The sequence below is a fragment of the Dicentrarchus labrax genome, unplaced genomic scaffold (assembly GCF_905237075.1).
Source record: "Dicentrarchus labrax unplaced genomic scaffold, dlabrax2021, whole genome shotgun sequence".
Taxonomy (NCBI): Eukaryota; Metazoa; Chordata; class Actinopteri; family Moronidae; genus Dicentrarchus; species Dicentrarchus labrax.
In genome coordinates this window covers 23210749-23231708 of record NW_026136707.1, presented here as the reverse complement: position 1 = coordinate 23231708, position 20960 = coordinate 23210749, and the positions used below count along the sequence as shown (strand labels likewise).

The 20960-nt window shown below is 41.2% G+C and overlaps 2 protein-coding genes across 4 annotated transcripts; both read right to left on the bottom strand.

Annotated features, from left to right (window-relative positions):
• Window positions 1–1037: 1037 nt before the first annotated feature.
• LOC127366395 (calphotin) lies at window positions 1038–9321 on the bottom strand. Of its 3 annotated transcripts, none has more exons than XM_051405238.1 (4): window positions 8902–9321; window positions 4492–5859; window positions 2453–2515; window positions 1038–2256 (listed from the first exon to the last, which is right to left on the bottom strand). In XM_051405238.1, the coding sequence occupies exons 1-3, from the start codon at window positions 8987–8989 to the stop codon at window positions 2457–2459; spliced, it is 1515 nt and encodes a 504-aa protein (XP_051261198.1). In that variant the 5' UTR covers window positions 8990–9321; the 3' UTR covers window positions 1038–2256; window positions 2453–2456. The 3 variants fall into 3 exon arrangements, with proteins under 3 accessions (XP_051261198.1, XP_051261195.1, XP_051261194.1); XM_051405235.1 differs by having other exon boundaries at window positions 2453–2518; window positions 4492–5856; XM_051405234.1 differs by having other exon boundaries at window positions 2453–2518; window positions 8902–9320.
• A 511-nt stretch (window positions 9322–9832) lies between these two features.
• On the bottom strand, window positions 9833–20404 carry LOC127366389 (matrilin-2-like). Its single transcript, XM_051405218.1, has 14 exons — window positions 20262–20404; window positions 17884–18035; window positions 17134–17706; window positions 16889–17011; window positions 15909–16031; window positions 14768–14890; window positions 14446–14568; window positions 13442–13564; window positions 13005–13127; window positions 12298–12420; window positions 11768–12178; window positions 11479–11631; window positions 11003–11095; window positions 9833–10094 (listed from the first exon to the last, which is right to left on the bottom strand). Exons 2-14 carry the CDS (start codon window positions 18008–18010, stop codon window positions 10039–10041), a joined length of 2274 nt encoding a protein of 757 aa, XP_051261178.1. The 5' UTR covers window positions 18011–18035; window positions 20262–20404; the 3' UTR covers window positions 9833–10038.
• Between the last annotated feature and the right edge of the window lie 556 nt (window positions 20405–20960).

The window sequence follows — 20960 nt, the reverse complement described above, 5'->3', positions numbered from 1 at the left end:
ATCACTTTGTGATGTTTTATGTTAGTCCTTGGTGATTGGTTCTTACAGTATATATTGGATATCTGCTGATGCTGCCAGGGTTGTACATGATGGAAAACCATTTATACATGAGGACAGTATGGATTATGCCCTTGATCATGGTTGGAAATAGATTATAGATTACAGCAGTCCTGCTGTAACCAGTGTAATGATTTTTGGCTTATACTATGAGCAAGGAGAGTTCATCACCAATATATCATTCATCTGACTCCATTTGATTTGATTTGGCTTCTTTCTCCATGTGCACACCTTTAGAAAGATTTAATAGAAGATTTGTAGAACTGGGATAGCTGAACACATGTTGTGAAAAGCTGGGCGCCGAAGGATTTTATTCTATCCAAACATCACATCAGCAGATTGAATTGATTAGGTCCTACCATCTGTTTTAAAGCAACTGATCAAATATTTATTGTTCCATTTGCCTGTTCGGTAATGAGAAGTATTAACAACATTCATCTTTCCTAAGATTATTGCTCACTCTGGAGCTCCAGGGTCACACACTGTGCTGTGTATGGTACAATATGTTAATAGGTGAGGTGAATCCTCTCAAACATGGGAAGAGAAAAGCTGAGCTATTAACCCATATGATGTGTGGTCGAGACTATACATGTTTTGTGCACATAATATCATTACTAATTTAAATTGCCAGCAACTACTTTCCCAGTTTCTATGAGGGTGATAGGACTGTCCATGGCAAAAATGATAGTGTAGTAAATAGATATGTAGTTTATCTGAAATCGTACCTGCTGCAGTAATGTTTATGTGTCACTTTAAAAGGTTGTGAGACTACAGGCTATATGACAGAAACATCTCTTTTATAGGTCAGTCCTGTAGCTTTGAATAATGTAATGAAAACTGTAATGTGTGCTTCAGCTGTCTATGTTTGCATTTTTTAAATGTATACATGTTTTTTTAAACATGTATACATGTTAGGGGTATTATAAACACAGTGGTTGCAATACATTACAACACAGTCCCATTTCATTCAAAAAGCACACTTATTAGTGAGTAAAACTTTATTCTGTACACTAGGTTAGCAGAATCAGACAAAGCTTAGAAAATGAATATATTACAGAGAAAGACACAGATGGAAAAAGATATCAGACATCAAAACAAATTGTTGTTCCCACAACATCCATCAATCAGATCTTACATAGTTGAAATTATTTTCTAAGATACTTTAAGACAACATATAGAACTAATGATAATTTAAAAATCATGTCCACTAGGTGATTTCTTACTGTGCTACACATGTATGTAATGCACTCAAACCAAAACCATTGTGCATAAGATGTTTGTCAGGCCTTTGTGATGCCCTTACATTTATAGTTGGAAATGCATTTCTGAGAGAGCGTGTTATGAACATCTGCAAGATGACATATCAGTACTTGGATCATCTTCATCCTCAACCTGGCAATGATTCATTATGTCATTACTCATCTTTTGCATATAATTTTTCTTCCTTACACAAAACAAAAACACATTTTATTCATGATTTTTTTCCATTGAAACCAATAAAGTGATATTGAAGACTTTTTTAAAAAGGAAACATGGATTTGACAGTAGTGCTTATCAGTATTACACTGTACACTCTGTTACTCATTTAGTACTATCATTCCTATTAATTAAATGAACCTTATTAGAAAGGCTGCAATTAAACAATGTGTAAACACCAACAAAATGTGTTTTTTTAATGGCAGAATTTACACTTCATAAAACCTCAAATTCAATCAGTGAAGGTGTTTGTTTCTGTCACCTCAAGCTCTTTGCATAATCTTATTCACAGTTGTGTTTGGCTTGTATTCCTCAGAAGCAGCTATTTTAAATAGTCAAGGATTTACTTTGCAAGCATCCTTCCCTAGTTCATCACACTGCCACAAGAGTTCACAGATTTCACAGAATATTGCACCCTCCTGTCTAATCTAACCTGTTCTAAGTGTTTTTATTTCAGTTTCTTTGCGTATGCCTGCATGTAGAGTATGTGGCTCGAGGCACGTGAGGTCTCAGTAGAAAAACGTTGTTTATATTTACAAATTTAGGAAAAATCCTGATATTTCCTAAATGACATGTTATTAAGGCACCATGCATATTAATGTATGTGGTGTACAGTTTGGTGAGCGCTGACGACAATACTGAAAATGTAGTGTTTGTCTTCTTCCAGTTGCCTTACAATGGTAGCTTTGGGTTTTTTTTGTTATTTTGGTGAATATCTTCTCTCTGAAAGATAAAGTGAGACAATCCTAAAACGTCATATAAACAAAAATCAACTGTTTTCTCCTCTACTGTATGCAAAAAACCCACCTTTAGAGTATATTCATCATAAAGTTTATTCATTATGCAAAGGTACTGGATCTTGAATTGATCCTGCAGTATTGTCATGTGGTTGAAGTGTGGTTTGTGGTTGTGCTCTTACCAGTTCAGTCCTCCTTTATGGCTTTCTCACTCTCCGTATCCTGAGAGGCCTCAGTTGCCGACACTACTGCACACACACACACACATTGAAAGGAAATCAATACATCACATTTTCATTCAGTACAAGCCACATTGTAGTCTTTCAGGCTGAAAGCACTTTGAGGTTGTTTGACATACAACTCGACCACCACCAAACTAAAGACTACTGTCACAATGCACCATAGAGGAGGAGTGAAGTGCAAACATTCCTTTCTAAGCACATCTGGTTCTGCTGAACTGGTTTACTAGTGATTTACCTTACCTTTGCGCGCGCACACACACACACACACACACACACACACACACACACACACACACACACACACACACACACACACACACACACACACACACACACACACACACACACACACACACACACACACACACACACAGAAGTGAGCCTCTAGAGAAAGAAACTCAGAAAAGTTATGCAATATGTCTTCCACAGCAGACCAGTATTCTACACGTGCTGCCTGGAGGGGCGTCTCAGCCCTAAAAGTACAGCATGTTCTCTGAGAGTCAAGACCGGGGTGCACGCTGCACTGAAAACCACAAGCTCTGGCTACTGGAGGTACTGTGCATTTAATGAGTTAAATGCAGAAGTCATGAATTGTACACAGTGTATACTTTGGGTATCTCAGAGATTTTAAAGAGGGAATCACTCTGCTTTGTAATTTAAAAAGGTGTTAAATTCCACATGTTGTGGCCAGGCATGTAAAATAGTTCTACTGTGTCAATCTAAATGACATTAGCTTCAGTACTCTGTAAAGAAATACTATCCCTACAACACAGTCCAAATGAAGCTGAACAGATGCAATGGTGTAAATGTGAATGATGAAATGAGTAGAACCATACAGAATAATCACAAACATATGGCGAGTTACTGAATTTCTCTTTAAAAAATAAAAATCAACCCTTAAAATGGTTTTACTTCACAATTTTTTGCACGATGATTGGAATCAAGTCAGGCTTGTCGTCCATTTGCATTGTCTTATATAATTCAAACCAGCAGGGCATGATTATTCTGCAGTCAGTTCACAATAGAGTACAATGAGTGAGAGTTGTGTGACTGGAGCTGTTGTGCTGACAACATGCTCCTGCTATAATCGACACACTCAAGACAAGCCTTCATTTCTCACTCGGAGAGTGTGTGGCTGCCTTCTGTTGCTCACACTGCGTTATCTGTTCGGCCTCACGGCCCAACAATATCCTGTTCATCCTGTCAGCTCCAACTAATCACAGGACTACAGACAGGAATCTATGTGAAGGATTGTTTATTACGAGAATGGTTGAATGGTTTACTGAGTTTGGTGTTGCTAACCATGTGTGTGCTGGATACCCACTTAGTTACCAATGACCTTTGAGGGGGTGATGTAGTAAAACGGTCCTTGAAGAGAACAATCTTGGCCATATTTGTAACAAGAAGATGGATTGGCTGGTGAAGGACTATTAATTGTTTACCTGGATGTAAACAAAATCTTCTTATCTATGTGCACATTACTGAGGTTCTGTCCCCGTCTCACCTCTTTCTGCTTGTTTGTACATGCTCAGTGAATGTTTGCATGGATTCCCCAGCTATTTCAGCCAGTGGCAATGTTGAGCTGTTTGTCAGCTGACAGTTTTTGGGTGGAGGTCAGTCTGTCAGAATGTGTCGATCATGCCCTATCAAGCAGGTTAAGACACGGTGCAGTGCCTTAAAGTTAAAGTTAGCTTGACAGGTTTGCTAGGAAACAATTCAGTGTTTAATCAAGTAAACTACTGAGTCAGTACACGCCCTCAAGATATACTCAACAATGCCAGGCATCAGCCACTTGAATCTTATTGTTGTCAAGCTTCAGCCATTAAAACTTTTACTTTGGAGGAAATGTGACCACACCACAACTGAAAATCTGCTTTAAATAGCTACATATATACCTTTGTGGGAAGGACTCTACAGAGAAAACAATTACTGACAAGATAAGACAGAGAGCAATGTAGAGATGTGTAGGGGTTTCATACCTTCAGGTGAGGGCTCAGGGGCAGGTGCTGGGGTGGACTCAACCACAGGAGCCTCTGCTGGGGCTGCAATGTCCATAGCAGGCTCTGAGATGACGGCTGCTGCTGGAGCTTCAGGGGCTGCTTCTAAAGACACCGCTGGTGTAGATGCTGGAACCACTGCCTCCTGGACCGGCTCAGCAGCAGCAGATTCAGCCTCTGGTGCTGGAGTAGGGGGGCATGGTGTCTCCACTGGTGCAGCAGTCTCAGCAGGGGCCGCTGGAGGCACCGTTGCCTCTTCAACAGCTTTGGCTGGAGATAATGGAGGCATCTCTGGAATAGTTGCTACAGCAATCTCTGTATCTATTACAGGCTCTGCTGTCTCTGCAGGTGCTGAAGCCACATCTGGTACTACACCTTCACCTGGTGATGGTGCTGCAGCCTCACTTGGTGCTGGTACTGCAGCCACAGGCTCACTTGGAACTGGTGCTGCAGCCTCACTTGGTACTGGTGCTGCAGCCGCAGGCTCACTTGGTACTGGTGCTGCAGCCTCACTTGGTACCGGTGCTGCAGCCTCACTTGGTACCGGTGCTGCAGCCTCACTTGGTGTTGGTTCTGCAGCCTCACTTGGTGTTGGTTCTGGTGCTGAAGCCTCATTTGGTGCTGGTGCTGAAGCCTCATTTGGTACTGCAGCTTCACTTGGGGCCTCACTTGGTGCTGGTGCTGGTGCTTCACCTGGTTCTGAGGATTCACATGGTGCTACTGAGGAAGTAACTGGTGCAGCATTGTTAGTTGGAGCCTCTGCCTCCACAGGAGCAGCCACTTCCACAGGGGCCTCAGCCACTACAGCTGCTGCCTCTTCCACAACCACTGGGGCCTCTGCTGGCTCAGATACAACAGGTTCAACATCAGGGGTGGCAACTTCAGGAGAGGCCTCAACTGGCACAGCGGTCGTCTCCTCAACAACAGCAGGGGCCTCTGCCTGCACAGCCACAACAGATTCAGCAGCAGGGGCTTCCTCTGTAGCCTCAACAAGGGCTTTGACCTCGGGGGCAGCCTCAGCCACTACAGTTTCTACAGGGGCAGCTTCCTCCACAGGGGGGAGTGCCTCCACCACAGCTACAGCAGCCTCAGGTTCAGTAATGGCTTCAGTTGGAGCAGCAACCTCTGGAGCTGGTTCTGCAGGGGTGACAGGTTCTTGCTGTGGCTCAGGAGCAGCCAGGAGGTCCTCCCCAGAGCCAAGATCCTCCTGGGCCTCCAAGGCTATTAACACAGCCTCCGCCTCGTCATCGGCACCCGGTTGAAGATCGTCTGGTAAGGCAGTCTGCACAGGCAACTGCATCTGGTCCTCGATGGTTTGTGCATCTTCTGCGATGATGCCGTTTTTGACTGCTGACAATACACGGATGACAAAAGAGAAGCTTGATTATGATTTACTATTTGCATGTGGCACTTATCAGTCTTCATCAGTCCTTTCAGCTAAAGAGGCCCTGTAACGACATGACAACGCTGAACAACAAAAAAAGCTTTCAAGAAGATTCCTCATTGTATTAAGCTTGAAAATTCTTGGGGGGTCCTTGAGCTAATCTTTGAATTGAATGGTTTTGTTAATAAATGACCACATTTGTCATGAAAACATTCTCATCAGTGTCATAAAATGTGAACCCTAACAAAACCCTAACTGACATTCCATCTAATTTTATTTCTAAACTTTTGCAGAGAATGATAATCTGCAAAAAAATCTGTTTCATCTAGAGATCAACAGACTTAAGCATTACATAAGGCTGATAATAAGAATACATTTTTATGTGCATGTGGACAAGAATTTATATTTAACTCTTGTTTTACTAAACAAATAAAACCATAAATACACCAAAACAACAGCTTGACTGAACATGGAAGGCAGGATAGGAAATAAGGCAATAAGGCACAGAGACTGCCTGCTAGAGAAAACATCCTTTCATTTCCTTGGTTGAAAATATGATTCATTGAAGTTGGTGTTTGCCTAAAGGCCTGAGGACACGCAAGTCACTCTCAGAGGAAATAAAATACACGTGACGATTCTCGCTTGCCTTTGAGGAGACACCCTACGTTTTCCCATTCCCAGACCCCTGCTCTCATAACTGTGGGTGTGAACAAATCATCAGTCTTTGGGTGAAAATACAGTAGATGAGGAACAATAGTAGTAACATCTCAGTTACAGGAATCACAACAGCCTAACAGAAGCTTTTAAAGTGTCTTTCATCACAGTTTCCCTCACTAGTATGTCACAGCTAACCTCTTTGCAAAAACACTGGCTGGACTTTGTTCACAAATGAGACAAGCTGAATGGGTGGATAGTTTGGACGCTGCAGCTTCCTGATTTTATTTGTCTGTCAGAAGTGGTAAAAAGAGCTGAGAGTGATGGGTGGAAGGGAATGTGACGGCCTGGCAACTCACTGAAAGCGAGCCAGTGGAAGAACACATAACACGGAAAAGTTTATGTGAATAGAAATATTTCTAATAATACCACATTTGAGCTAAAGGTGTAAAAGCTTGCAAGTTTTTGGACCGGTGGTTTTACAACCTTAAACGCCTGGCAACAGCTTTTGACTTCACATGCTCTCCTTTTATAGATTTCAAACATGTTCTCCACCAGTCTCCACTTCTTTAAGCAGAAATCCACCTCAAACACCAACTATCATAAAGAAGACAAAGCTGTTGTCTGCACAGAAGGCCAGAAACTGCTGTTGAAAAGTGGGTTTGGGTCGAGACAGAGACAGCCTCTCCAGGCATGGATGACTCGTGTGTCAACATGATTTAGCAGCCAGAGATGACAGAGATCCCAGTCAAAACAGTGCCATGGCTGGCCAAGAGCACAGAGGGGAGGGGAGGGGGGCAGACAGGGGGGCCCGGATAGGGGATGGGACCAGTGGTGGCTTGGATGGCATACAGCTGGTTAGTTAGACAGACTGTACACTGTATGATTTGAACCTCCACCCATTCAGCCACATTTAGAGAAGACTGCCTGGGCAAAGAGTACAATAACTGGTTTTCTTATTGGGGGTGATGTAAGCGGCTGGAAAGGGAGCTGGGCTTCTCCAGGTGACCATAGCTGGCTGGCTGGCTGTAGAGACAATGCCCTGACACAAACATCACACAGTGACATAGTGGAAGATGGAAAAGCTGCACATGAATACAGAGGAACTACTTCACACTTCCCTCAAAAACTATTAGCCAAATCTTTTCCTTATTCAAATTAAATTGTTAACTTGATGTGAGCAATCACACACTCAAAGGAACCCATTCTAACAAGGGCAGCAACTGTGTCATGTGTATGTGTGGGGAGATGCAGTGAGAACATACTGTACATGCAGCCGTGCCTGGCATGACATAGCCATGTGCCAGGAGGTTGGGCCCATGAATGGACAATCATGGTCTGTGTCAGGTCTATTGGTGGGCGTCTACACAGGCTTGAACACAGAGTCCATGCACAGCCAAAGCCCACAGAGCATGACTACATGTTTAGATGCAAGACTGTTTCAGAGCTGGGCTTAGCTGCCCCCATTGCAGAGGAATTTCAGAGTAGCCTGAAAACATTTGGGTTCTTTTCAAAAAGGGAATCAATCTCCTTGCCCCCTCCTCTTTCTCCTTTGCGATCCTGCATCCATTGTGTGAGCTGCAAATTCCTGGAGCGAATTTCAAACACGCCTTATCATGCATACACAGATTATAATCTAAGCGTCTTTTGGGGAAACCCTATGCATACTAACTTCGGAGGTATGAAGACGATTCACACTATCTTTTGGTTCACATCACTTGGGCCTTGCAGAAAATGACGCTCTTTTGTGTGTGTGTGTGTGTGTGTAAAATACAAATCAGACTACTGCACAGTGGCAGAAAACAGGTTGGGTTGCTTGCCGCAAGCTGCAGATAGACCCCTAAACACTCCCAGCTGGCTTTCACACACTGTAGGAGTTGTATCTAAAGTTCTACCAATCTAGGTTTATCTACATGTAAAAGCCCAAGTTAGCTTTATGGAATGAGGTTGACAATTATACAGGATCATACACATCAGCTCCTTCTCAGGTCTCATTTCATCAATAAGTCATGCAAGTTTTTGTCAACACTCTTTCAATAGACATTCAAGCTAGAGATAAAAGACTAAAAATAAATACCAACCACTTTGGGGGGGAAATGGGTGAACATGAATAATTCTCTGCTTGGAAGTACTGTAGTATGCTGTGCAGCAGAGTGGAGTGAGAAAGCACACAGTGTACCAGACCAGCACTCACACACCCCTCAGCAAGACTTGACTCAATGCAAACTTAAAGCAACTACTCTATAGTTCTTGAGGAAATGTATAAATCACATTTCATGCTCCACAGTTAAAACGCACAGAGATAAATGACAATTTAAAAAATTGTATCTTCTATATAGATGATCACTACTTACCCACTGTATCTCCATTGCTCTCCTCTGGCTTTGTACCTGGTCTTTTCTCTTGATCGACAGTCTGTGCGCTGGATGAAGAGCACCCCATGTTTAGAGAAAGAGTTGAGACGAATAAAAATAAACAAGGAACCTATTACAGAAGTAAGACAAGTCCACAAGTGCTCTCTGTTAGCAAAGACAGAGGCTGCCTGGCAGTGAAGACATGGACAGCTACAGCTCTTCAGTTCCTAATAGTAGCTGTGCAACATTATCTCCCCTTGTCTCTTTGTGTGTTTATGCATGGCCTGCTGCCCTCTTGCCCCAGATCTGTTGTGAGAATGCAGCTAAGCAAAGCAGAGCAGAGCAAAGCAGAAAAGAGCAGGCAGTACTGCTGATTGTTCCCTGACTGCCTCCTGCTCACAGTCACACTATTCATACAGGAGGAGGAGGCAAACATGTGCTTGAAGTGAGTGTCCTCCCCTTTATAGGAGGGTCCCCATTGGAAGAGATCCACCACCTGGTGGTAAGGTTTAGGGTAGCACAAGTATAATGTATAATATATGTGTGTATTTATAGTATAGTATTTCTATTTTTGTAGTGTTGGAGCCAGGGAAAGTATGGAGCTCAGATAATACTGGCTGAACAGCTTACATTCATTTCTGTGTGTGTTGTAACAAATAGTAATATAGATCATTGGTTCCCAACCTTTTTCCTTAAGGGACTCTATCATTGAGTAAAGTGACCCCCCCCCTTGACTAAATGACATATTTTATGGATATTTCGTATTATATTCAATTTTCTTTCTTTTTTTTTTTTTTGCAGATTTTCCTGTTCATTGCATCAGAGATGTGTTTTCCTGTTATTGTAGGGACCTTTAATACGATTTTCTGTGTTCTGTTTTTTATTTAAATACCCCCCACAGTTTAAGCGTAATAAAAAGAAAACCCAAATGTGAAGTGTAAAATATTTATTCGTCTGTTTACTGTACAAAGTGTTATTACTTTGATTTGGCATTACATAACAAAGAACATTACAGACAAAAATACATGTGTATAAATAGCAGTAGATTGTATTTGCATATGTGTCAGTGTAGCTCGTAGAGCAGGATTAAAGGGATCCTGTGAATGCTAAACTTCAGGAAAGGCGAGTCTCTGCCTTTCATTTGCGCACAAGCTGATTTTCGAGCGTCTCCAGCTTCTTCGACATGGCTTCAAGTAGGCATGATAAGGAAAGACACAGACTCTTTTTAATAGTTTTAATAACCTCAAGTTATTAAAGCTTACCAGAAAAATTGTTGTAGTCATCTGCAAGTTAAACAATGACACATTGTTTTATATATCACACTGACTCCTATTTTATTTGTTACCCGTGTACAGATGTGAAATTGCTGTAGCAAAAAGGAAGAATTGACTTACTTATAGGTGTGATTGATTGGTCAGAACCATCTCATCAGGATTCATGGATGAGCTAAAAGCTTACAACTTAATATATGTTTTTCAATATGAATTCTGTTTTAAATTAAACAGAGCAAAGTAATATAAACTGAGAAACTTACAGTTAATAATAATATTATCCCTTCACTTTAGTATAATGCAAGTATGTTCCCTCTTCGCTGGTCCTTCATCTCATTGTGTTCAATTTTCATGCAGTTTACAAGAATCTAGAAAGAAATAAAACCCTTAAATTGTGTTTTGTGCTTGGTCCCTGCATGTGTCAAAATTAAGACTTTTTGACACATTTGTTTCTAAAACTAAAGACACCTGGTATTGTCCCCTGTTCTAACTTATATTGAAATGTTTCCCGAAGCAAACATGTTATCAGACCTAATAATAGTTACATACTCTGTTTCTAGGTTGTCCAGGTTAAAAACAGTGCATACATATTGTTAGTCTCTTCACTAGCATCACAGTCTGCATCCTCAGAGACAGTTACACAGACTGAAAACTGTAATCACATTGTGTTTTTTCTGTTGATCTCTTTAACAGTGAGTAAATGTTGCTGTCTATTTATTTGCACTGGAGAATTGCAGAGGCAAATTTCCCCAAGATTACCAAAAAAAAACCCTCAAACATATTGAATGATACTGTAACTCTGGAGTCGACAGTTATTTAGAAAAGGATATTATTCTGCACCAGGTCCTTCAGCTTCTCAGTGACCTGGTTTTGAAACATGATCACATTCTCACACTGGCACATGTTTTCATCAGATGGTTTCTCTGTGGGAAAAGAATAAATAAGATGAGAAGGTCCTCCTGTCCTTGGATCTGTTTATTTTTCTCTTACCTCCCCTATCTTACCCTTTTCTTCCCCCTATCTCTTCTAATCTCTCCCTGCAAGTTTCCCTTCCTGTCTCTGATTGTAGAGCAAAGAAAACTGCACACTGCTGCTGCCTGAAACAATGTATAGAGTTTGTGCTTGACAGTGACGGTAGCGGCAGCAGGTGGCACTGATGCGTCATTTTAATGGAAGAGAGCATTTTAAGGAAACTGGTCTGTAAGACTGAACTATTGGTAATCTGACTTTCTTATATATTTTAACACAATTTTGGAGACCTGCTTGGTGGGTTGAAGCTTCTTTTAGTTCAGGTCAAGTAAAGTACCTTTACATATCCTGGACTTGAGCTTCTTTGTTATTTCTCCCATGTTCTCAAAATCTTCGGCGTAATAAAGGTGCTTCTCATCAGGTTCTGAAGCTATTTCTCTCAGCTCCTGTTCAATGGCTTTGCCAACACCCAAAGCATATATTGTGACCCCTGGAAGCAACAGAAAACAAGATAATAAGAGGAAACTCCCAATAGAGAGGATTCAGTTTGATTAAACACTGTAGTGCATCTGAATGGCAAGGCAAGATAATAATAACCAGATAATATGATAAATAATGATAATAACCAGAGTTCTTTGCTTTATTAGCCCATTCAGACACATCATCCTGCGATCTTCCATCAGTAAACACAATGCTGACACGTGGGATGTTCGGCCTGGCTCCTTCTTTAACTGAAAAGCTGAACTCAAACATGTGACGTAAGGCTGAGCCAGTCATGGAGCCTCTCCCCATGTACTGCATCCGGGACACAGCCTGCTTGATGGCCTGCGCTGTGGTGTACTGGCCCAGGGTGAACTCTGTGCGCACCTTGGTGGAGTACTGAAGGAGGCCAACATGTGAGCCCGGCCTGGAAATGTCCAGCGAGTCCACAATGCCGTTTACAAACTGCTTGACCAGCTCAAAGTTGGCAGGGCCCAGACTCTTAGAGCCATCGATTACAAAAACCAGATCCATGACTCCATCGCCACACTCTGGCTCTGTCAGAAAAGGACATCAAATACAAGGTAATGGCATCAAGTGGCTTCAAGGTTCTACATCAAACTTGTATAAGTTGCATACTGGACTAGGGGTTCTATAGCACAGAAAGAGATCATACTTTTGCAGCTCTTCCCATCTTCAGCCAACATAAATCCTTCAAAACATTTGCAGATGTAGGAGTCAGTGGTGCTCACACACTGGTGTTCACAGCCATGGTCCACAGTCTGACAGAGGTCCAGACCTGTGAGTTTCATTATAGAGACATTTAAGAGCCAAAAATATGTTTAATTTGTTAGATACATTGTGAAAGGCACTGAGTTTTTGGAATTTGCAATCATGGAAATATGTATTCTTAATTGCATGTTATTGTAAGTGTAAGTCCTCTGTCAACATTATTATTAGACTAATAACTATCTGAAGACATGAATTCTGCATGCTGGTAAACAAAAACACAGAATATCCCCTTAATCCGCTGGCAGGGATTAAAACTGACCTCACAACTGGTCCAAAATTCATTCAAAATTATGTAACGTTCAAATACCCAAATGGGACAGAAACGGTCATAGCAACATTGCTGATGAAAGAATATATTTAGAATTTTGTTCACTTTGCCTCACATATTATCAATTGTCCTTTTTATTTGCAATACATTTAAATCAGGGATTTCTTCACTGATCTACAGTTTAGGATGAATTGAAGACTCTCTGCTACAAAACTTACACCGTTGACTGTGTGTCATCTCTTGTAAGGCGATTCTATTTTAGTGTCTCACATCAAATCATTGCTCTGCTAAATGCTCATGACAGTGAATGAGCTTGGACTCACTTTGACATGTTCTTCCATCAGGTCGGAGTGTGAATCCATTTCTGCATTTACACACGCAGGAGTCTTCTGTGTTCATAAACTCCTGTTCACAGCCGTGTTTCCCTTCAGCACAATGGTCTGTCTCTGCAGCAAACAGTTCATCAATACAGACAGGATAGGGGAGTAACAGACCTTTTTCACAGCAGCCATTCTGACATAAAATAGAAGGGTAAACACAACTATTTCATGTCAAAATGCTGTGAAAAGGGTCTATTGTTCAGACACTAATGATTTAAGTTACATACAGGTTTGAGGACATCTAAGATAGCTACTAATATATGTAACATTACATGTGATGTAAACCAGTAAGACATTATTATGAAAGAAATCTTACCAAGATAATAATAAGAAAATCTGTCTTTTGTTAGAATAAGAGGAAAGAAACATCAGACACTCACTCTTGCATTTTTTCCCATCAGGCCTGAGTGTGTAGCCTTTCCTGCATTTACACACACAGGCATCTTCTGTATTCATAAACTCCTGTTCACACCCGTGGGTGCCATCAGCGCAGGGATCTATCTCTGCAGGAAATAGTTGGTTTATCAGGTGAGGTACGATTAAGGAGTAATTACTTAAAAAACGTTCTGGTACTCATTTGTGCATTGAAAGATCAAACAGATTCTATCAAATGTACCAAGAACATTTTCTGTATGTTCCTGTCCTGCATTCTTCATATTGTTCCATTGTATCCGTGAGCACAAACAGAGGAAATCTAACTCCAGACAGTTAAATATTCTTGAGGCCTAGACCTAAACATAACAACTTTGTATGTACAGCCCCTCTGTCCTGTAAGAACATCTCAAGTCTTACAAAAAGTTATAAATCAGGTTTCTTCTTATACAATGTTTAAAAAATGCTGTAGTAAAGGAAATCCTACCAGATAGATCTGCGCCTTCCCAGTATTTTGTTTGTGGTGCTAAACAAAAGTGTTAAGTTCCAGTGTTGAACCCATGATGAACAACCAAAGGCAAAAAGGGTAGCCTCAGCACGCTCTGATGAAGGCCATCAGGCGGAAATGTTAGCATGTTTTTTTTATGTGGGCCAAAATAAATTGGTGAAACTAAAATAAGCCAACTTCGTCCTGAAATCTCTCTGTGTGTGTGTGTGTGTGTGTGTGTTACCTTCCATGCATTTGGGTGTCCATCCTGGATTCAACATTGAAATCCTGCTAGAGTTGGGACCGATCTGATACAGTATCGGTATCCTGTGCCGATACAAATGTAATTATCAGAGATGGGACTGATGTCACTGATCCACGTACCGATCCAGATTCCATTTTACTACTGTTAATATATGTGTGTGAGGATCAGCGAGATATAGAGATGGAGAGAAGGAGACAGGGTAAAGACTGAAAGAAAAGAAAATAAGTCACAGTAAGGAAGTGAAAATAAGCATCACTTACTCTTGCATGTTTTCCCATCAGGCCTGAGTGTAAAGCCTTCTCTGCATTTACACACACAGGAGTCGTCTGTGTTCATAAACTCTTGTTCACACCCGTGGGTGCCATCAGCACAGTGATCTATCTCTGTGTGACATTAAGATTGAAGCGTTGTTAACACTGTCAACAAGTGAAAATTCATGCCTTTAGAAGATACTAATCAGTATCTGGGGCAACTTAAAGAAAGCCAGCCTGAAATCCTTTTAGCATTATATTTCAGTATGTTACTATAAAGTGACTGTGTGACTGTCATTTTACCTGATGTCCACAAGAAAAAAGCACTTACTGCTGCAGGTCTTGCCATCCAGATTGAGCACGTAGCCCTTCTTACACCTGCAGATGTAGGACTCTGGGATGCTGACACAGTCATGCTCACAGCCATGGTTCCCCAGGTCACAGTAGTCTATTTCTGAGGAGGATTAATCTCTTATTAATGCAACAGTACTCCCTCTTCATGCTGTTCTACTGCTTCCAGCAACACCTATGCTGTCTTTATCATTGCATCTTCCTCTACTACTAGTACTGTATCTATAATTATAAGAATGAATATACCTAGTATACAATAAATAAGAAAGTATAAAAAGTGTGAGAATGTTAAAAAAAAAAGTAACTGTAATTCACTCTTTAAAAATCTAAATCCACTCTCAGAAAGGCTCTTGGTAAAGAAGTTCTGTGAAGTAAGGACAGAAAAGATCAAACAGTCATTCTTGTTTTGATTCGGTGAAACTATGACACGCTGCGTACACCTCCACACTTCAGCAGCTGCTCTGATGATTGCAAAAGCACACTTCCTCCAGGAAATCTCCCCCTCTTTACTTTCTGTTAACATCCACCAGAGGAGCAAAGGGGATCTTTTCCAACAGTGGGTGGAAGGGACATCAATGGCAGGAAGCATGCTGGCTCTCATTTGGATTGGAGGTTCAGAATCAAACACATGAGCACAAGTCTACTTCAGTACATCGGTTTTACTCACCGAATGCATCCGGCTAGGGTCCTTTATCCATAAAATAATGTTGAAAAATATTTTGAAAAAGATGATGGTAATGTTGTTTTGTATACTTAGTAGTATTTATCAATTATGTCACATGACTGAATGATGGACTGTATAAGGAATCAAAGACATCCTCAGACACCACCCTGATGAAGGCGAGATATAAGACCTGCAGAGTAAAGCATGGTGTACTGGAGAAAAGTTGTGCAAGGGTTTGAGTGGTTTAAGGAATTAAATAACCTCACTAAGAAAGAGCAGCTGAAAAATATCCTCATGTGTATGCAACTGCGTAGGTTTAGTTAAGGTAGTTCAGGTTAGTTCAGGTTATTGCTCATACAGATACATATTAAACTGTAGAATACAGTAACAAAAAAGAAGAAGTGAAGGAAGAGGCTATGGTCACTATGAAGAAGGAGGAGAAGAGAATTATTATTACTGTTGCACGTCTTCAGGTCTATGTTGAGCTCATATCCTGGACGGCAGCGGCACTCATAGCCATCGGGTATGTTGGCACAGATGTGGTCGCAGCCATGATCCACCACAGCACACATATCCTCAGCTACAGAGTGACAACGGGAAGAGAAATCCTACTGTCATTCACAGTGGAGTGCATTGAAAATGACAAAGATGGGAGTAAAAACGGTTGTAGGCTGGAAAACCAAAACAGCTAAAAGACGCTAAAACTCTCATGAAGCAGATGGAAACTGCAGAGTCCTGTGATAATTCTTTGTTTGTTCAACACTAACAGTGATTTCTTTTACATACAAGTAGTCACATGATCCATTGTTGATGTACAAATGTAGATTTTACCTGCTTCAAATGTCCTGTGTGAAACCTTTAAGAGGATCTATTGCATGTGGAATTGGAGATGGAATATAATATTCATAGGAATGTTTTCATTACTGTATTATCGCATGGAAACAAGAATATTGTGTTTTTGTTACCTTTGAATGAGCTGTTTTTATCTACAGGGGGGCGGGTCCTTTTCTACGGAGGCTGCCATGTTTCTACAGTAGCCCAGAATGGACAAACCAAACAATAACTCTAGAAAGGACCTTTTGTGTTTTTTGCAGCCACACTCAAATTCTCCTCCACACTTGGCACAGCAGTGGTATTCATTTGGTTGTAATCTGCAACTTCACCACTAGTTGCCACTAAATCCACACTGGAGATCTACTACTAACAGGTGAACTGCAATGTATCTTCTGCCCAAAGGAATCAATCCAAAGTGAGGAAACAAAAGCAATTTCTAGTTTTGCAATCCCCTTAAGTCATCCCCCTCATCATGTTACCTGTGAGAAAGTGAAGCTGCTTTGTGAACAAAGAAGACTGCGGTTGCACAAGGCAGCCTTGAGGGATGAAATCTGTGCAAATGTAAAAAAGACTGTAGCAGTGAAAGAAAATTAGTTTCTTTACCTTTACATGTCTTGCCATCTGGGTTAAGGGTGAAGCCTTTCCTGCACTTGCACCTGTACGACGCTGGGCTGCTCACACAGATGTGCTGGCACTGATGGTCCACCACCTCACACATCTCTGAACCTAACACATGCATGCAGACACACAAACACAGATGTTCAAACAAAAGGGTGCAAACACACATGCATGCATAAGTGAGGAGGGACATTGGAATGAAAATAGAAAATGTAGATGGGATTCATCACCTCCACACAGTTTGGACTGAAACACAGAGATGAGGGTTTCGATCTGGCTAAAATTGGCCACCAGGTGCACATGCTCAGAGTGTGGCTCACTCCCTATGGTCTTCAGAGTGTCCATATCCACCCTGCCCACTCCAATAGCAAAGATCTGGATGCCGGCCTGCCTCGCCTGAGCTGCAATCTCCTCCACCGTATCCTGAGGCCGACCATCAGTCACAATCATAGCTATTCGTGGGATGTGCAGGTTAGCTGGTCGTGCTCCATCTTCCTCAGTGAAGGATGTCTCCATGGTGTACTCGATGGCCAGACCAGTCATTGTTCCTGTGGCGAGGTGCTTCATGTTCTTCACCGCCTGCTCCACCTCAGCTTTGGTGGTGTAGGTGTTGAGGGAGAACTCGGGCTGAACGACACTGCCATACTGGAGCAGACCGACCCGAGTGGCATCATGGCCGATCTTGAGGAACTGAAGCAGATTGATGATGAAGGTCTTGACCTTCTCGTAGTCGTGGGGGCGGATGCTTCGGGAGCTGTCGATGACAAAGACGAAATCCAGCGGGATGGCTTTGCAAGTGTTCTCTGTAACCAAAGACATAGAGGTTTGTGATCAGGGGACCAAATACTCCAACGTACTCATAGCTCAGTTTGTGCCAAAATCTAAACTTTATTCTAAAAACCTGTTTGAAATTGTTTATTAGAAATAGACAAAAGTGCAGCTAGCAAAACAAACATTTTTGTCACCAACTGATCACTTACCCACTGCTTTGGTTTGGGAGGTAGTCTCATTTCGCCCTCTGGCCATGATGGGTCTGGGACGCCGTCTGTCCAGTCGGACTGCGTTACAGCACAACAGGCAGAAGAGGCCGAGGGCCAGGGACCTCATTCTGACAAGTGGAGACAACTGCAGCCTTTACAGAGAGATGAGGGCACAATAAAAGCAGACAGAAAAACTCCCATAATGCACCGCAAGAAAAATACAAGCTTGCATCGAAGAGAGAAGCAAAAAGGCAAGAAGGGAATATCCAAAAACAAGAAAATCTGCTTCAATCCTAGGGTTCTGAAAAACTTTATGCGGGTCTCATAAGCACTGATGTATTGCATAATTTTTTTATGTTCACCACCTATGGCATTAGATTTTGCAACTGTAATCTAAGTTTGGCTGACTTTGTGCAATTAAAAAAAGTTAAGACAGTCTATGGCTGCAGCCAGAAGAATGTAAGGATGTCGTTTGATCAGATTTGATTGACAGTTCTGGCAGAATAAGAAAATGATCCATCACCACATTTTTACTGAAATGTTGCTAAATCCTGATTGGTTTACAGAAATATGCGACACCTCACAAACCAGCTTTTTTGAACCGAGCCTTGCCCACTTCAAACCAATTAGAAAAACACACAAAATGAAACTGGTCTAACTTTGGTAGAAAATGTAACTTACTCATAGCGCGAAACTGATTGAGAAAATAGGACCTATTATTTGTCTTGAATCTTTTGATTATGAACAAAAATGTAATGTGCTTACAAATGGCCACATTGTGGCGTTATCTACACCAAAAAACTAATTCTTCTTGCTATTCCTATTGTCCCATTGTCTAATTATACACCAAATTTCACTGAAATCTGTTAATAATTTGTTGAAATATGCGTGTGAACAGACTGGTGTCTGAAACAAATATAGTAAGTCTGTGTCAGTAAGGTGACTAGTGAAGTGCTGCATTTAAGTTAATGATGCAGAGCGATATAGATAGGTAGAACTTTCACCTCCTGCATATTTGACCTCCGCAGCCTCAGATTTCACATTTTAGTGTGTATACATGTAATGAACACAGCATTGCAGAGGTTTTCTAGAGACATGGGAAAGAGCACATTTAAAATGACTGTAAATTGAACATATTTACTTAACTATTTATGACTGCGGCTCATTTTGGGCTCTGTCTCTAAACCAGTGTGGGCTACACATGTCAAGTTGTCAAGTTTTGCCATCTGCAAACACATAAAGTCGACAAAACTCCATATGAATGAGCTTTTGGATGTTGTGCTGCATAGGTGGTTTAAAGTGATTTAAGAGAGTACCACAGACTGTTTCCCTATCCAGTCCCCAGGAGAGCCATTCCTTTGACTACCTGTCTTATTCAGACTGCGGGCTCTACTGCTGTCTGAAACCTATCTGTGAACAGAGTAGAAGTTGCAAATATATCTACATTCAAAAACGAAATGACGTGGTACTGGTCATATAGCACAAATCCTTGTTCTAAGGTAGCATGCTGTCAGAATTTCAGGATTTCTTAATGGAGTTCTGATCATCTCATCTCTGTTCAGGGTGATGACACTGACTCAGTGGTCAGTCTGTTTGCAGCTCAGGCAGACGAACAGTCCCACACAGACATGTATATGGTAGCAGCTGGCCTGAACCCTGCAGGGGTCACATATCCATGTTGCATCCCACAGAGTTGTCAACCTCTGACCTTACATCTGTTTGATGTCTCTCTGCCACAGGTCTGACAGCGTTTTCTTCATCGACTATCGATCAGTAAAACAAATGTACAATCTATTAAGTGCCATATATCTCCATACTGTGCCACAGTGCCAGACTTAAATGTTCCTCACTTTCAAAATGTGTGAACAGATGATTCACTCAATATTTAGACCATTTGGAAAAAGACATTTTCTAAAATACTATGTCTGGGTTAAAAAAGAGAGAAGGAAAGAAAGCATGACAACATGTATCATTTTTGTTATTTTCTTTTAAATATGAATTATTTCAGTGATTTCATACATTTTGGGATTCCATCACAGGGCAATCGCTCTCATATTTCCTCAGGAGTTAAAGCCAAGGCCAAGTGTTTACTATGAAACAGCATGTACCTAACTGTCTTTTATAGGACCTGATCTCTGTTTTGCACATTTCCTTCACCTTTGATGGCTTTTCATGATGCAGGTGATGGAAACAAAGATGTCTGAAGTAAATACAGAATACAGGTGGCAGCTGGTGTTCCCACTTTGTAACATGTTTTTAAAAAAGTTCAGGAAAAAGTTGTCTAAAATAAGATATTCCAAGTATGCTAGTGCAGTCTGCAGTGCTCCATCAACTGAACAGACTCATGATATCAGGAAAATAAATCAAAAACTACATACCTTGTTATTGAAACCAACAATTCCTCAACTCCTATAATCAATGTTTCTCAATAAATCCCAGCACTGGGTCAAGAGAGGAGTTCCAGCAGGAAGAATGTGTTAATCTAGTAGCTCCTGGCTGTAAACATGCATGTATCCCAGCACTCTGTCTTTTTGTATGTGTCCAGGCACATGCATTGCTCTGCCCCTTACTCCATCCACTCTGTTTCTGTTTACTCCCACTCCAACCACGGAGACGCCTCTAGTTCGATCTCAGTCTGTTGGTAAAATAGCAACTCTGTGGATACTTTTCCGAATATATAGCTAAAACTGGACCTCTTATCCTTACATATTCAGAAATTCAGAAATTGAAACATTTAATTTTAAGATCTAGGCTGAGTGGGCATTCAGGCTCATGCTCCACAGTTTGTTCTTACATTAAAGAATGAAGAGTTTAACCTAGTCAGTTAAGGGACATTGAAGACATTCAATTCAGAGATTTAAGGGATCTTTTACATATTTTAAATGGTGTGTGTACAAATCATGGAACTTTGTATACTATCTATTGGGTATAGCTTTTGTTTTCATTGTTTCACATTTGACTTTGCACTGAAATTAAGGAATACAATTTCTGTTTTTACTTCGTGTAAAGGCTTAATTTTAAAGGATCAGAATCTGCATGTGTTAGATTTTACCCATGTTGTAAGCAATGATGTGACA